This window comes from Bison bison, unplaced genomic scaffold, assembly GCF_000754665.1.
Source record: "Bison bison bison isolate TAMUID 2011002044 unplaced genomic scaffold, Bison_UMD1.0 scf7180017864035, whole genome shotgun sequence".
Lineage (NCBI taxonomy): Eukaryota > Metazoa > Chordata > Mammalia > Artiodactyla > Bovidae > Bison > Bison bison.
Window position 1 is genome coordinate 1,744,041 of NW_011494607.1, and position 17,083 is coordinate 1,761,123.

At 38.0% G+C, this 17,083-nt stretch overlaps 1 protein-coding gene across 3 annotated transcripts in view; it reads right to left on the reverse strand.

The window, feature by feature from the left end:
- LAMA2 (laminin, alpha 2) overlaps window positions 1–17,083 on the reverse strand; it is a 705,371-nt gene that overhangs the window by 170,421 nt on the left and 517,867 nt on the right. For all 3 annotated transcript variants that reach the window (XM_010834646.1, XM_010834645.1, XM_010834644.1), the window contains exons 32-33: window positions 16,020–16,213; window positions 565–707 (exon numbers count right to left, since the gene is read on the reverse strand). In XM_010834646.1, coding sequence (XP_010832948.1) covers window positions 565–707; window positions 16,020–16,213 — 337 coding nt within the window. The remainder of the gene's footprint in view (window positions 1–564; window positions 708–16,019; window positions 16,214–17,083) is intronic.

A 17,083-nucleotide genomic window follows, 5' to 3' on the forward strand; every position in this document is an offset into this window, starting at 1 on the left:
ATGCAAACTTGTCAAATGATGCCAAATGTCATTTCAGGTCCTCTCACAAGGAATTCTCTAGTTCAAATTGTGGAAAGGTAGAATTGAGTTACCACATGTCACATGCTGATGAAAGAACCTGCGTGGAAGTAGTCAGTATCATACTCTTGTTGTAAGTAGCAATTTGCATTCAGCAAAAATCATGTTACTTTATATTAATGTTTTTAATTTGAATTTCATTGGTTTTTAAGACTTTTGAAAGAATTAATTTGTTTTGATTTTATAGAGCTATTAAGTATAAGGAGTTCATATCTGATTTTATGTTTGCACATATTTAACGAACATAATAAAATTGATTTAGGCCAAACACTGAGGGTACATGAGCCTCTTTTCCCTTAAGACCAATCAGTAAATTGTAGTTCTCAAGTTTGAAAAACATTGGTTTAGAAAGCCTCTGAATTTCTCTAACAGCAGCCTGCCTTAATTTGGGACAGTGGGAAGTGCATTTACCAATTAGGGCAATTCCCCCTGGGGAAGCTTCTGTCATCTTTTATCCCAACTTTTGCTGTTACCGCTCCAACCTACCTTGAGTTCCTGAGTCATATTTTCAAGACCATACAGAATTTTATATGGAGCGGGCAGTGGGCCAGTGAGGTTGATGCTTGTGGCCATCTGCTCCAGGCGAGCCAAGTCACCGAGAAGAAGGCCGGTGCATTCATCTCCACAAACTGTGAAAGGGAAATGGCAAAGAATATTGACTTCTGCTAAGCATCCCAGACAGATGTGCAAAGATTTCAGCTATGAAATATTTTATGGGCTAAGTATCCTTCTGAGAAAGATGATGTTTCTCATCTCAGATAATTAACACTTTTAAAAGATGAAAACAACAACAAAAGAGCAGACATGTTTGTCACCCAGAACCTGAGATGTGGATGATGATATAAACTGGGGAACCAGAGAAGAGGAGCCAATGGATTTTGAGAGGAAATGAGTGCATTGCCTAAGTATTAAAGAAGATGTAAGACCTGGAATACAGCATTTATAAACACCCCAGAAATGCCACCTGATCAGTGTACAGAAAATCCGTAACTGGGAATAAAATATACTTTGGAATCTAAAAATGTATAGATTGGTCCCTTAGATAGAGCTGTGGAGAATCTGTAGCAATTGGGTCTCCACATACTTCATGTGTTAAATATGCAAAAACTGTATGACTCTTTAACTTAACTTCTATTGATAAGGAGTTTTTTTAACAAGTCAAAAGAACTTTTCTCTTTAAAATTTGTGGTTTTATTTCCCCTCCTGATGAAATCTATTTATTTACTTACTTATTCACTTACTTACTTACGTATTTGCCAACTACTCCTCTTTAGTCACTCAGTGCATTATCACTCACGACTGGATGCAGTCCCACAGATTTCTACTTCGATGATTAACCTAACCCTGTCTTGTGGATAAATAACTGCCGAAAGTCAGGAAAATGTTATTCTTGAAGTAGCAAAGAGTGCTAGTGTTCACCTATGTATTTTTTCAATGATTAGAAAGAGGGACTATTCAAAGTTGGTATGGGTGGAAGGGGTCTGGATGGTAGTAGAAAGAAAAAAAAAGTTTCTTCACCACTATCACACTAACTCATAAATAGTACAATTTCTAAAATTAAAATATGTTGATTCTTTTGGAGACTATAAAATGTACCTATTCAGTTTGGATTTTTAGTTCAATTTTTTTTTTCACTCTTTGCCCATCGGAGAAATGAGGTGTAGCTTCTCCATGCCAAGAAGCATGTGCTACCATATGTATGATATGTATCCATGTATTGAGAGAGTCAGTTCTTAGGTAGGTTGATAAGAAGTCCAGGGTCCCTGAGGAGAAAGGGGTCTGGGGATCTTGAGGAGGAGAAAATGACAAATGTTTTTTTCTTTAAGCCCAGAGCTGATGATTATATAACAAAACAACTCATCTTGCTCAAGGATGTTTTTCCTTAAACTTTGTACCAGTGATTATATAACAACAATGTAGCCTGCTTGAGGACATGTTTTTCCTTCTTGAGAATCTTCTGACTAATCCTGTCATCTTAAAATGTAAATTGTGGGAATGGGTCTGGGAAGATCTTTCTATTGTTAGTTCTAATCCTGTTATCTTAAATTGTATATTGTTGGAGTGGGTCTGGTAAGACCCTTACAATCCTAAGAGATTCTTTTGATTTACTGTAATAATCAACTGAAAAAGCATATAGTTCTCTTGCTAAGACTAGCAAGTGGGGCACTCTCCATACCCCTTTTGATGTCTATGTCAGAAGCTTTCTCTGTCCCTTTTTATACTTTAATAAAACTCTGTCTATACAAAAGATCTTGAGTGATCAAGCCTGATCCCTGATCCTGAAGCTAGATCTTCTTTGGAGATCACGAATCTGACATTGTTCACCATAAGCGATCAGCATATAGATACAATTTCTAGCTTACATTCTGCATATGGAGGTATCAAAACTACACACATGTTAAACGAGAGGAAAATACATACCATGAAAAATACTGAGATCTGGAGCTGCTTTGCCTCATGCCCCAAACTGGCAAGGATTCAATTAGTTCTCTAAACTAAACTCCCTTGAGCTGCCCAATGGAGAGAAAACCATTAACTGATGCTTGTAAACAAAGAAGTGGTACAGAGAGTGATTTTTTGATAGGATGGCAGTTAGACATGAGTCACAATATCCCTTCACAGGGACTAAACTGCCCTAGCAGGGCTATAATGTATCAGCTCTTTGCAGGTGACACCGGTAAATGTGGAGCGTCACCTGCAGGGTGCTCTAAGCTCCTGGTGCCTGGCAAGCTGAGTGAACACAGAGGCTTTGGAAGCAAGAAGTGAGGTCTGACAAACTAGAGCTGGATCTCTTTCTCTTCTACCCAGAATGAGAGAGGATTTGCTTTAAATGGAAACTAAGTAAAAGGAAGAGAAGGCTGTGGCCTCAAGCCCTCAGCTCAATGGTAAGTGCTTGAGAAGTTTCAACAGGCCTGTAAACGAGAACCAATCATGGAACACAGTTAGGTACCAAATTGACTCTGTCTGAACACCAAGACCCAGTTTAGTCCTCAAACTTGAATGAGTTTGAGAGGCAGCTGAAGGGCTTTCTTAAATCACAGAAGGCTGGGCCATACCCCTAGCATTTCTGATTTGAGAGGTGATTGAATGGTCTGGTTTCTGATTCTCTGACTAAGCATGTGTTTTCTAACAAGCTTCCAGGTGAATATTAATTCTTTGGTTCTGGGCACCACACGTTGGATAACTACTTGTATCACATCACCTGGGAGCTTATTAGGATCTTGGGCCCCATCCCAGATCCAGTGAATCAGAATCTGCATTTCAGAAAGATTCCCATGTGATCTCTGCATGTTAATGTTTGAGATGCATTGCTGTGGGTCAGTGGCTCTCCATCTTGCTGCATATTTGAATCGTGGCCATTTACAAAAATACAGATGTCTAGTGTTTCCCCTAGCCACCTCCAGAGACTCTGATTTGATGGGTTTGTGGTAAGGCCCAGGCATCAGTACATTTAAAAGATACCAGATGATTCTATCCTATAGCAGAGTTTAGAACCACTGGGCCAGATGACAAACTACAGATTCTCTATCCTAAAGGGAGATAGGGTTTGGAAGAAAGAGGTCATTTTACTTGCTGTCTCCTCTGTCGAGAACACTTCTTTCTTCATCTTCACCTATGTGACTCCTGGAGAATCAGGGCCAGGGCTCAAGTGTTACTTCCTTGGAGGAGTCAGCCCTGATGACTCTGAAATTACTGTCCTCACACATCACTATTGTATTCCCTTTGTCTTATTATCTTAACACTCATGCATGTATAAGCTATCTTTTCATTTTAGGCATTTTTATATTGTTTCTCTATCACCAGAGAAGGGACCTTAATCAGCTTTGGTCACAGTGCCTAAGAAAGTGTCTTGCACATAGTAAGCAATCAACAAATATTTGTTTACTACTGTCTTTGTGAAAGGAGCGAAAAAAATATTTTGGAGAAGATCACAGAGTTATCACCATTTTAAAAGTCCCATTCAACCTCTAGTGAACACGTATTTTGGGCAGATGTTCTCAGGATAGAAGCAAGCAGGGTGCTCTTTTTCACTTTCAAGATCTTGAAAGATACTTGATAATATGACATTTCACTATGCTTTTTAGGGTAGGGTGTTCTTCAGAATACATTGCTAGTTCTTTCTCTAACTTATTTAGAATTTATAACCTACCCATTGCTAAGAGGAATTGAGTCAGCTCATTGATAATGGTATGGCTTGAGGCTCCTCACTGATGGTTCCAGAAACTTCCAGGGAAAAGTTTTCTCAGTAATTTCAGTTTTTACTTCATACAAGCATAAATCAGGGGCTGGAATGCAGAACTAGATCTGATTTACTGTAAAACACTGCAGACTAAATTGGTGAACTAGAATGCCAAGAGGCATGATGAATACGGATTTTTCTCTCATTTATTCTACCCCCTGTCCATCTGTTTTGGTTCCTCATCTTCCATTGTTGAAATGAAAATGTATTTAATTGCTCTTTCAAGGACTCATAATTCCATTTTATGTCTCTGTGTCCAAAGGTCTATTATTACACTATGTCTTATGCTGTCTGTATTTGCTTTTGGGGGAACAAAGTACAAGCACATTTCCATAAGTGAAGGCTAAGTTTTATAGTATGCTCCAAGTAATATACTAACACATATCCAAATGGGTCAGAAAGACTTATGAATACGACAGCTATGGGGTTTTTTCAAAGCTTCTGTACAAGTCTAGTTCATGCAGTTATAAGACAAACACATGGGGAAACGTGCCCTTTACATAATGGTTTGCTAATTTTATCCTGACACAAAATATTTAACTTACACCACAAGCTACTTTCATTTGTCCTCAAAAAGTCTGAAATGTCTGGCAACAAACACTGGAAATGGGATGCAAATTAAAACCACATTTAATTCAGTATGATAGGGAAGATCTGAAGTGTGTGTAGAGACAAGGAATATTCACATTACATAAACACTGTTCTTTGATAAGGGTGCAGTAACTACTCATAACACCTATCATATAATCAAGATTCCCAAGGAACCTCTCCAAACCATTCTCCTGTTAAGCAATAGAGATAAGTTATAAAATGAGACTCTGCCTGAAATGCATGGCAGCAAAAAGCAAATATTTTAAGACTATGATTATATTTTACATGACTAAATGTTTCTGAGGCTTTGCCTATGAAAGTGTCAGGATAAATTTGTGTCTAATATTAACAAATGCAGTACTAAATTCAGATTGTTATAGCTGGGCACATGTAAGGGGCAAATCATGCAGCTGAAATTACAGATCGTTCCGTTAGCAATTAGTACAAAATACTGCATTTCTACTAGAGTCCCCCATGCATAATAAGCACTGGCTTACTGTCACAAAAAATTCACCCACTACATCCAAACCAAATAATCTGAAGCTGAAATGAGAGCACTGCATATTTTCAAAAAGGCCAAACCTATTAACCAATTTTAGGTAAAGATACACAAACTGTCCACTCTAAGCAAATAGGGATAAAATGAGTAAATACACATTTCTAACAAAAGAAAAAAGCTGTGTGTTAATGTGTGTTTTAATTTAGTTCTTCTACATTAAGGCCATTGCTTGTCTGTTATATATGGATTAAAAATTTTTTTTAATTTATTTATTTGGCTGTGCTGGGTCTTAGTTGCAGCACCTGGGATCTTTCAGTTGCAGCATGTAGCTTTGTGCACGTGGGAGCTAGTTCCCTGACCAGGGACTGAACTCAGGCCCCCTGACTTGGGAGCAAGGAGTCTTAGACACCGGACCACCAGGAAAGTTTCTGGGTATGGATTTTATGTTTCTCTCTTTCCTTTTCAAGAAGAAAGTTTTATATTAGCATTTATTTGAGACTTATTAAATGAATTCAGTTATTCTATATTATTTACAGATAAATATCTTCTAAAATAAGAATGTGGCTTCAAATCCATTAAAAAGGCTTTTTCTTTTGCCTGTTAGTTCTTTGAATAGAGGGAAAGATTTTCTGTAGATTTTGGATGAGGCTGATAATTTATTCATGTGACAAGTTGTGAGGTATATAAATATTAAATAAAATTATGTACATAAATATATATTTAAAATAAGTTCAATATGGTTCTTGGGCTTCCCTGATAGTTCAGTTGGCAAAGAATCTGCCTGCAATGCAGGAGACCCCAGTTCAATTCCTGGGTTGGTAAGATCTGCTGGAGAAGGGATAGGCTGCCCACTCCAGTATTCTTGGGCTTCCTTTGTGGCTCAGCTGGTAAAGAATCCACCTGCAATGCAGAAGACCTGGGTTCGATCCCTGGGTTGGGAAGATCCCCTGGAGAAGGTAACAGCTACCCACTCCAGTATTCTGGCCTGGAGAATTCCATGGGCTGTATAGTTCATGGGGTCACAAAGAGTCAGACATGACTGAGTGACTTTCACTTTCCATATGGTTCAAGTATGGTGTATCTCTTCAAAAAACAAAGGGAAGCTTTGAAACTATTACACGTAATAATGGGACAATAGCTTTTATCTACACAACATTCATTATATGGCAGACAATATGTTGTGTCTTGACTTTATTATCTCATCCAATGTTCACAGAAATTCTATGGAGTACTCTTAATGCCCTAATTTTAAAGATGAGGAAAATAGCTACAGTCACAGTGTTTACAAATCCATAAATAATGTATTTGAAGGACTTAAAGAGAAGAGAAAATATAAGGTGATTATAAAAGGGGTTTTCTGTGACTTGAAGAGCCTAGAATTAATTATTAAAAAACCCAGAATTTAGCATATCTCATCAGAAATGGAGGAGCTGCACAAAATATCATGCTTTTGAAAAAAATAGTCAAATGATAACCATGATGATAAGAATGGCTAGAATTTTTTATGCTTAGACTTGTCACCTAATGCACAAGGATTTTATGGATAGTGAAATGAGACTTAGAAAAGTTAACAAATCAAATGTCACACAACTTTCATGTGGCGAGCCAGAATTCAAAGCCTCTATAAACACTTCATAATAGCATGCTTCCTTGCGTTAGGAGATGGTGTGTTTCAGAGATACCATAAAATAGGAGAAGGTGACTAGACTATCTCATTTATAAGACTTCTAACTTTAATGAATTGTGATCAATTTTCCTTCAAGGTTAATCAACTTCCTGGATCTTTCAGAGTGAAAATTGTAATCAAATAGCATTTACTCACAAAGCCTGACTGAAAATTAAATAGTGATCCACCTCTTCTGTATGACAGTTCAACAACACAACTCCTTAATCTATTAATGGAATGGCTTTTGCAACATGATACACAAACTACTGAGACTTGACAGCCAGTAAGAAAATCATCTGGAATCAATGATAGTTGCTGTTCTACATTTTTAGCCTGAACGTAGGTCAAGGACACTGGCAACAAGAAACTCAAAACATGTTTCTCAAACAAAATAGGTGTGAAAAAGGTGAAAGGAGTGTGAACAGAAATTACTTTTATAGCTACTCTGATGCCTGGATTTGAATAACATGCCCTGGTTTAATTACAGAAAACTATAGTAGACATGTATGTGTGTGATCGGTCATGTTCCACTCTTTGCAATCCCATGGACTGTAGCCCACCAGGCTCCTCTGTCCACGGAATTTCCCAGACAAGAATAATAGAGTGGGTTGCCATTTCCTACTCTAGGGGACCTTCCCAACCCAGGGATCAAACCCATGTCTCTTGTTTTTCCTGCATTGGCAGGCAGATTCTTTGCCACTGTGCCATACTGGTCTTTGAATAGGAATTAGGACTTGGGGATTAAATAGAGACAGATGGAGGATGGTATTTAAAAGGCTAGGATGGAGGGTGATCACAAGTCTAACAAACAAAACCTCATTCATTAAATAGCAAACGAAGGTCAACTGATGGTTTTTCATCATCTTTCATTATAGAAAGTCTCATTTTCTTTACAGTGATCAACCACTTCCACTATTTTGTCCCTGCTCTCATATATATGGAACATACATACTAACTGGTATTACTAATCATCTTTGAGTATAAAAGTACTGCAGTGCTCTAGTGATAATATATGAAGGCCTCTGCATTACTGTGATAGATTCTTGCTAACAGCTAGCTATTAAAAGTAATAGTATAAATAAAATAACTAAAACAAAGACCTACTGTATAGCACAGGGAATTATACTCAACAATAAACTGCAAGGGAAAATATAAAAAAGATTCATATTTTATATGTATTTTATACATATATATATATAAACTGAATCATGGGCTTCCATGGTGGCTTAGTAGTAAAGAATCTGCCTGGAAAGCAGGAGATGCAGGTTTAATCCCTGGGTTGGGAAGATCCCCTGGAGAAGGAAATGGCAACCCACTCTAGTATTCTTGCCTGGGAAATCCCATGGACAGAGGAGCCTGGTGGACTACAGTCTGTGGGGTCTCAAAAGCGCTGGATATGACTTAGTGTCTAAACAACAACAATAAACTGAAGCACTGTGCTGGACACCTGAAACTAACTTGGCATTATAAATCAACAACACTTCAATAAAATAAAGACAATAATCTATATAAAGACATCACTTTGCCAACAAAGGTCTGTCTAGTCAAAGCTAGGGTTTTTCCAGTAGTCATGTATGGATGTGAGAGCTGGACCATAAAGAAGACTGAGTGCCAAAGAATTGAATATTTCAAAGTGTGATGTTGGAGAAGACCCTTGAGAGTCTCTTGGACTGCAAGGAGATCAACCAGTCAGTCCTAAAGGAGATCAGCCCTGAATATTCTTTGGAAGTACTGATGCTGAAGCTGAAGTTCCAATACTTTGGCCACCTGATGCGAAGAGCCGATTCATTGGAAAAGACCCTGATGTCGGTCAAGATTGAAGGCAGGAGGAGAGGGGGAAGACAGATGACCAGATGGTTGGATGGCATCACTGACTCAACAGACAGGAGTTGAGCAAGCTCTGTGAGTTGGTGAAGGACAGGGAAGTCTGGTGTGCTGCTGTCCATGGGGTCGCAAAGAGTCTGACACAACTGAATGACTAAACAACAACAAGACTAAGGTAGGAAAAGACTTCGAACCTTGGGTTTTACCAAGTGTCTGGAAAGTGCATATTTTACAGAGTTAGTGTGTTATAATATTTAGCTAGGCTTACCTTATGAGGTAAAAACAGTTCATGATTGCTTTTGCAATGTTAGTTTTGCTTAACTTTCACTTTCAATATGGTTCAAGTATGGTGTATCTCTTTAAAAAACAACGGGAAGCTTTGAAACTACTACATGTAATAATGGGACAATAGCTTTTATCTATACAACATCCATTATATGGCAGACAATATGTTGTGTCTTGACTTCATTATCTCATCCAACGTTCACAGAAATTCTATTCTATGAAGTGAGTACTCTTAATGCTCTAATTTTAAAGATGAGAAAACTAGCTACAGTCACAGTGCTTTGCTTAAGCATCATCTTAAATTTTATATTTTAGATAATTTATAACTATAAATAAGTGCTGATATATTCCTAATGTTTCATACATATTGAATATAAATAGAAAGCATGAATTTGATATTTATAAAATATTTCAGGCACTCTTTATGGAATGACATCTTGCCAACAGCTACTAATTTTAATTTCTGTTCTTTAAGAGAGTAATGTATTTTACTACACCACTCATAATCTATTTTCAATATCACATGAGTTGCTCAGTGTTAACTACTAGTCTAGACTCTTGTGACCCCATGGACTGTAGTCCACCAGGCTTCTCTGTCCATGGAATTCCCTAGGCAAGAATACTGGACTGGGTTGCCATTCCCTTCTCCAGGGGATCTTCCCATCCCAGGGACTGAACCTGATCTCCTGCATTACAGATTCTTTACCACCTCAGCCACCAGGGGAACCCCAAATAGGACATAAACAGATCTAAATTTTGTGTTTTCCAATATAAAACTTTACTATTAAATAAACAATGGTTTTCTTGCTCAGTCTCAAGTTTCAGAAAGGCAGGTGGTTGGTCTTATTTTATAAAATGACATGTAAATTACGAATGAGGCTGAAAAAAGAGGTTGGATTTGTATTAACCTAACTCACTAAGGTGGAGAAGGCAATGGCACCCCACTCCAGTACTCTTGCCTGGAAAATCCCAAGGACAGAGGAGCCTGGTAGGCTGCAGTCCATGGGGTCACTAGGAGTCATACATGACTGAGCAACTTCACTTTGACTTTTCACTTTCACACATTGGAGAAGGAAGTGGCAACCCACTTCAGTGTTCTTGCCTGGAGAATCCCAGGGACAGGGGAGCCTGGCGGGCTGTCGTCTATGGGGTGGCACAGAGTCGGACACGACTGAAGTGACTTAGCAGCAGCAGCAGCAACTCACTAAGGGGAGGCTCTCATTTGGGAAGTCCAATAAGATCTATTCAGGACTCAGTGTCTAAAAGGAAGAACACACTGCAGAGCTGTCTCCAATTAGTCTCATTAGGAAAAAAATACAAAGAAGAAATCTGAGTGCCAGTTAATGTGTCTTTTCACCTGCATGGAGGGACTGCAAGGACTTCACTTGGCAATCTCTGATGAATAAGAATCTACCATAACTATCACAATGTTTTAAATCTTAGAGAGTCTCAATGGTTAGCAGAGGAAAAAAAATGTATGTACCTACTGCTGCTGCTGCTGCTGCTGCTGCAGCTGCTGCAGCGTCACTTTGGTCATGTCCAACTCTGTGCGACCCCGTGGACTGCAGCCCACCAGGCTCCTCCTCCATCCATGGGATTTTCCAGGCAAGAGTACTGGAGTGGGGTTGCATTGCCTTCTCCGATGTACCTATTGACTTTACATATATTAAATTTTTTTTCATTTTATTTTTTTAGCCCATCTTATCTTTATTCTTTCTTGAGGGAACATGGGCTTTAAGCCCAGAAGAAGTAAATGAATCAGATCAGATCAGATCAGATCAGTCACTCAGTCGTGTCCGACTCTTTGCGACCCCATGAATCGCAGCACGCCAGGCCTCCCTGTCCATCACCAACTCCCAGAGTTCACTCAGACTCACGTCCATTGAGTCAGTGATGCCATCCAGCCATCTCATCCTCTGTCGTCCCCTTCTCCTCCTGCCCCCAATCCCTCCCAGCATCAGAGTCTTTTCCAAGTCAATTCTTCACATGAGGTGGCCAAAGTACTGGAGTTTCAGCTTTAGCATCATTCCTTCCAAAGAAATCCCAGGGCTGATCTCCTTCAGAATGGACTGGTTGGATCTCCTTGCAGTCCGGGGGACTCTCAAGAGTCTTCTCCAACACCACAGTTCAAAAGCATCAATTCTTCGGCACTCAGCCTTCTTCATAGTCCAACTCTCACATCCATACATGACCACAGGAAAAACCATAGCCTTGACTAGAGGAACCTTTGTTGGCAAAGTAATACCTCTGCTTTTGAATATGCTATCTAGGTTGGTCATAACTTTCCTTCCAAGGAGTAAGCGTCTTTTAATTTCATGAATAATGAATTGAATTAACTAATGTTGACTATATTGGGGAAACCAGGTTTGCTCTTTGTGTTTCAGATTAACAGTCAGAGGAGAGGTTAAGAAAGTAATATTTGCAAGACAGACCTATGTTCAAACCACAACTCTGTTGAATAGTCAGGGTGAACCTTGGAGAAGTGACTTAGATCATCTAAACTCAGGTTTTAAAAAATTACACTGATGTTAAAAAATAACATGTGGGGATGTTGCAAAAATTAAGTGCTTACCGTCATTTCTGACAAATGGTAGTCTTTCGATATGGGTGAATTGCTAAAGAATTGAACCATGTAGGGTGAAAGGGGCTTTAGGGGATGCCTGAGATTGAAGACAGACACAATGGTTAGGTATGCCTGAGTATTAGTTGGCTTGTGGGGTTGATAATGTTGGTAGGTTGAATTTGGATAATTATGAGAAATTCTGGTATCTCCTAATAAGGGCACAGATTATTTGTGTAAATTCTTCATGATAGTAATGAAATGTCCCTATATAAAATAGCTGTGTCCTACAAGAAATTCACTACTATATTTTGGATCCAATAAAGCCCTACCTTTCTTGTAGTTGTTTAGTTAGTAAGTCATGTCTGACTCTTTTGTGACCCCATGGACTGTAGCCTGCCAGGCTCCTCTGTTGGATTTCCCAGGCAGGAATACTGGAGTGGATTGCAATTTCCTTCTCCAGGGACTCTTTCTGACCTAGGAATCGAACCTATGACTTCTACATTGGCAGGTGGATTCTTTACCACTGAGTCATCAGAAAATTCTGAAACCCTAGCTTGCTCACTGGCAATTATCTGTGCCAGCTACAAGTTTTTTTTTTTTTTTTTGGAAAAGTAGGTAGTCAAGGAAAGCTCTTTCATGATTTCTGCATTTTCTCTGACTTCTTTACAGCATAATTTAAAATTATTCGCTAAATAAATTAAGAGCATAAACTATACAGGGAATATATAAATTATTTCCAACAATATGCAGTTCACCTGAGATACTACAATGATCATGTGTAGGTCATGCCTAGGTAATTTATTTGTTAAGAGCATAGGCAATAGTTAGAACCAGACATGGAACAACAGACTGATTCCAAATTGGGAAAGGAGTACATCAAGTCTGTATGTTGTCACCCTGATTAAATTTAACTTACATGCAGAGTACATCAGGTGAAATGCCAGGCTGGATGAAGCACAAGCTGGAATCAAGATTGCTGGGAGAAATGTCAATAACGTCAGATATGCATATGACACCACACTTATGGCAGAAAGCAAAGAAGAACTAAAGAGCCTCTTGAAAGTGAAAGAGGACAGTGAAAAAGTTGGTTTAAAACTCAACATCAAAAAACTAAGATTATGACATATAATCTTGCCGTCACTTCATGGCAAATAGATGGGGAAACAATGGAAATAGTGACAGACTTTCTTTTCTTGGGCTCCAAAATCACTACAGATGGTGACTGCAGCCATGAAATGAGAAGATGCTTACTCCTTGGAAGCAAAGCTATGACAAACCTAGACAGTGTATTCAAAAGCAAAGACATTATTATTCTGACAAAGGTCTGTCTAGTCAAAGCTATGGTTTTTCCAGTAGTCATGTATGGATGTGAGAGTTGGATCATAAGGAAAGCTCAGTACCAAAGAATTGATGTTTCTCAAATATGGTGTTGGAGAAGACTCCTGAGAGTCCCTTGGACTGCAAGGAGATCCAACCAGTCAATCCTAAGGGAAATCAGTCCTGAATATTCATTGGAAGGACTGATGCTGAAGCTGAAACTCCAATACTTTGGCCACCTGATGCGAAGATCTGACTCACTGGAAAGATTCTGATGCTGGGAAAGACTGAAGGTGGGAGGAGAAGGGGATGACACAGGATGAGATGGCTTGATGGCCTCACTGACTCCATGGACATGAGTTTCAGGAAGCTCTTGGAGTTGGTGAAGGACAGGGAATCCTGAAATGCTGCAGTCCATGGGGACACAGAGTCGGACATGACTGAGCGACTGAACTCACTGACTGACTGAAGAGCATAAACTCTACAGAGAGTACATAAATTCTTTCTACCCATATGTGGCTCACCTGAGATACTGCAATGATCATTTCCTGGTGCATTTTTTAAAAAAATATACACATCCAGGATGTGGGCCAAATTAAACTGTTTTTTCTAAAGAATCAGCCAAAGAGAGAAGAACTAACTGTACAATACTTGCTACTAATGATTTGAGTTTTAACTTATTTCTATCAAACGTGACAAACATCTTAATTTAATAGTCAGCACAGATTAACAGCACTATTTTATCTCTTTTCTTCATTGAAGTAACATGGTCTCCAGGCTCTGAAGAACCTGAAGTTTTGTTTGTATCAGAGGACACTTTCCTTACTACATAAATATTCTCTTGCCAGAATCAAGCTACTTCATCCACTCTCACTCATGAGCATTATAAAATTCTACTATAGTCATATGTGACAAAACAGGACCAGCAGATCAATGTACTAGGTGAATCCATTCTTTGGTTTCTTGCTCTAAGTTAGCTTAAGGATTTAGAAAGAAGGAAAGGAAGAAGTAAAACTATCACTATTCGCAGATGACATGATGCTTTATATAGAAAATCCTAAAGACACTGGCAAAAAACTATTTGAACTCATTAATGAATTCAGTAAAGTGGCAGGATACAAAATTAATATCCAGAAATCTGTTGTGTTTCTGTACCCTAAAGACAAACTATGAGAAGAGAAATTAAGAAAACAATCCCATTTACAAATGCATCAAAAAGAATAAATCTAAAGAGATAAAAGGCTTCTACTTGTAAAAATATATGATATTGATTAAAAAAAATTGAAGACAGCACAAAAAATGGAAAGATATACTGTGCTTATGGATTGGAAGGATAAATATTGCTTAAATGACCATACTAGGCAAGGCAATCTACAGATTCAGTGCAATCCCTATCAAAATACAATGACATTTTCCACAGAATTAGAACAAATAATTATAAAATTTGTATGGAAAAACAAAAGACTCCAAAGGGTCAATACAATTTTGTGAAAGACCAGAGCTGGAGGGATCATGCTCCCTGACTTTAGACTATACTACAGAGCTACATTTATCAAAAGAATATGGTACTGGTACAAAAACATACATAGAAATCAATATAACAAGATAGAAAGCAAACAAACCATTAACTCATAGAAAAAGAGATCAGATTTTTCTGATCTCACCCCTAGAAAATTAATTAATTTAAAATTCAAGGTCTGTTAGATTAACATTTAGGTTATGAATATATATTATTTAGTTGAATATCTCTATGTTAATAGTTAACTTTAATAACAATATTAAAACCAGTTGTATTATACTGGAAGTCCATGCAATTATCATTAAAATATGCCATTTTACTTAAGAAGAGTGAATATGTATATACCAATAACTGAATATGATAATGTAAATGTATATTACATATTACACTTCATCTCCTCCCATCAAACTTGACATTTATTTTTATTTTAAATGCAATATGAAATACACAGAAAAGAAGTTTAAAAATTATATTCCCAAATATACCCAGTCTTTACCTTTTGGCAGATCTAAAAAGCCAGGCTTAGTTTTGAGGTAACTTAAAAAATTAGAGCACAAACAAAAATTCTAGTGAAAATGTTACTAAGCTTCAGACACACACAAGATGTTAAAACCAGAAATACAAGCATATGTAAATACACTAAAATATGTAAATATTGAAATAAAAAGCACTTAAATAATTTCTACTTATATTTGTTAGAAAGAATTAAGACCAATATTGTAAATTTCCTCAAGGAAAAGAATATACCACAGTATAATGGTCCTCCCTGTATTTATGAATAACCTTTTCAGATTATATAAGATCTAAGAATTATATTTAATACTGATAGTCAATGTACACTCAGGATGGCATTATTGAATCCAGAAGCAGTTATTAAAACAAAGGGAAACATGTGAGTAGAAACCCTTGAGTTCATTGTCACTGCTTCCAGGTTCTGTAGTGCAAGGGAAAGTTAAGAAGAAGGATGCCCATGGATTTCTGTAAACTCAGAAAAGCCAGTTGTACTTCAAGGGTTATAGTGCCTGTCCATTTGATTACAAATTCAAGAGGATTCTAAAAGAAATTTAACAAACCCAGACCTTTAATCCGTCACAAAGGCAATGTCAGCTTTAGGTCAAACTGCAAACTCTTAGATGGGCAAAATAAAATAGAATCTGCCTCCGGGAACTTTGCTGTAGGTCTTCAATGAACTGACTAAGCATGCTGAGGATTTTCTCAGCTGTTCTTGGCTCAGCAGGATGGAGACAAAACAGCAGGCAAACAGCAGAAGGTGGACAGAAAGTGTCAGGGAGAATGAAGAGTAGCAGTAGCTATTGAAAAACAAGGGAAACACTAGCTATTGAAAAATAAGAAAAAAAAAAATCAGTCTTTCTCACTGGAAATGAGATAGAAATGGAACCAAGCCCCCAGAACCAATAATCAAGTTAGTATACGTACAAACACACTCCATGCCCTCGCGCGCATGCCCCTGTTCACAGCCGTCACACTTCGGCCCCGTGGCTCCGGGTCGGCACGTGCAGATCCCCGTGACAGGGTCACAGGGGACAGGCAGTGAGCCATGGGGGTCACACTCACATTCTTGGCAGGAGCCTCCAGGGCTGCTTGGGCTGCCAGCATAGCCAGGGGCACACCTGAATTTAAACAATGACAATGCAAAGGAGATTAGTAGTAAGTCATGTCTCGAAATTGTTGTTGTTGTGTGTGTGTTGTTGTGAAGGAAACAAAATTGATAGCAAAAGTCAATAGATCAGGGGTTAAAAAACTTTCCTGCAAAGAGCTAGATAGTAAACATTGCAGGCTTTGTAGGTCAAGAGGCAAAATCAAACTCATGCAGTGAAAGAGAAAGAAATTTTCAAACATTTCTGGCTGAAGGAATTCAAATCAGAATATTAATCAAGTATAAATGGTTTTATAATAATCTGCTAATGGAAAACTGATATAATAATGAGAAGAATGGGATTCTTGTCAAGGTATCAAATTTACATGCATGGGTACAAAGTCACTTCAGTCATGTCCAACTCTGTGTGACCCCATGGACTGTAGACCACCAGGCTCCTCTGTCCATGGAATTCTTCAGGCAAGAATACTGGAGTGGGTTGTTGTTTCCTTCTCCACAAATTTACATAACTGGGGCTAAATGTTTAGTATTCTCTATTAGCTAAGTCTGCCTGTAACAAGCATTTGCAGCTTGGGTGCCATACAGAAACAGGCAATGGGCCCACTACTACTCTAAATTACAAAAAATTTTTTTGAAGTCTTCATTTTTAAATTAGAAATGAATAAAAATTTACATTGATTTCTGGGCTTACCTAGATGCATTCATTTTAGGGGTCAAAATGACCAAATAATTCAAATTATTAATTTTACTAATGAGAAAAAGGAAGCAAGTGGCAATAAATGGCTTCATTTTCTATTTAATTCTTTCCTTTTGATCACATCTTTCTCAAGATAGATTTTTTATTGTGTCTCTCTGGAAGTGGAATATTTGATATAAATAAAAT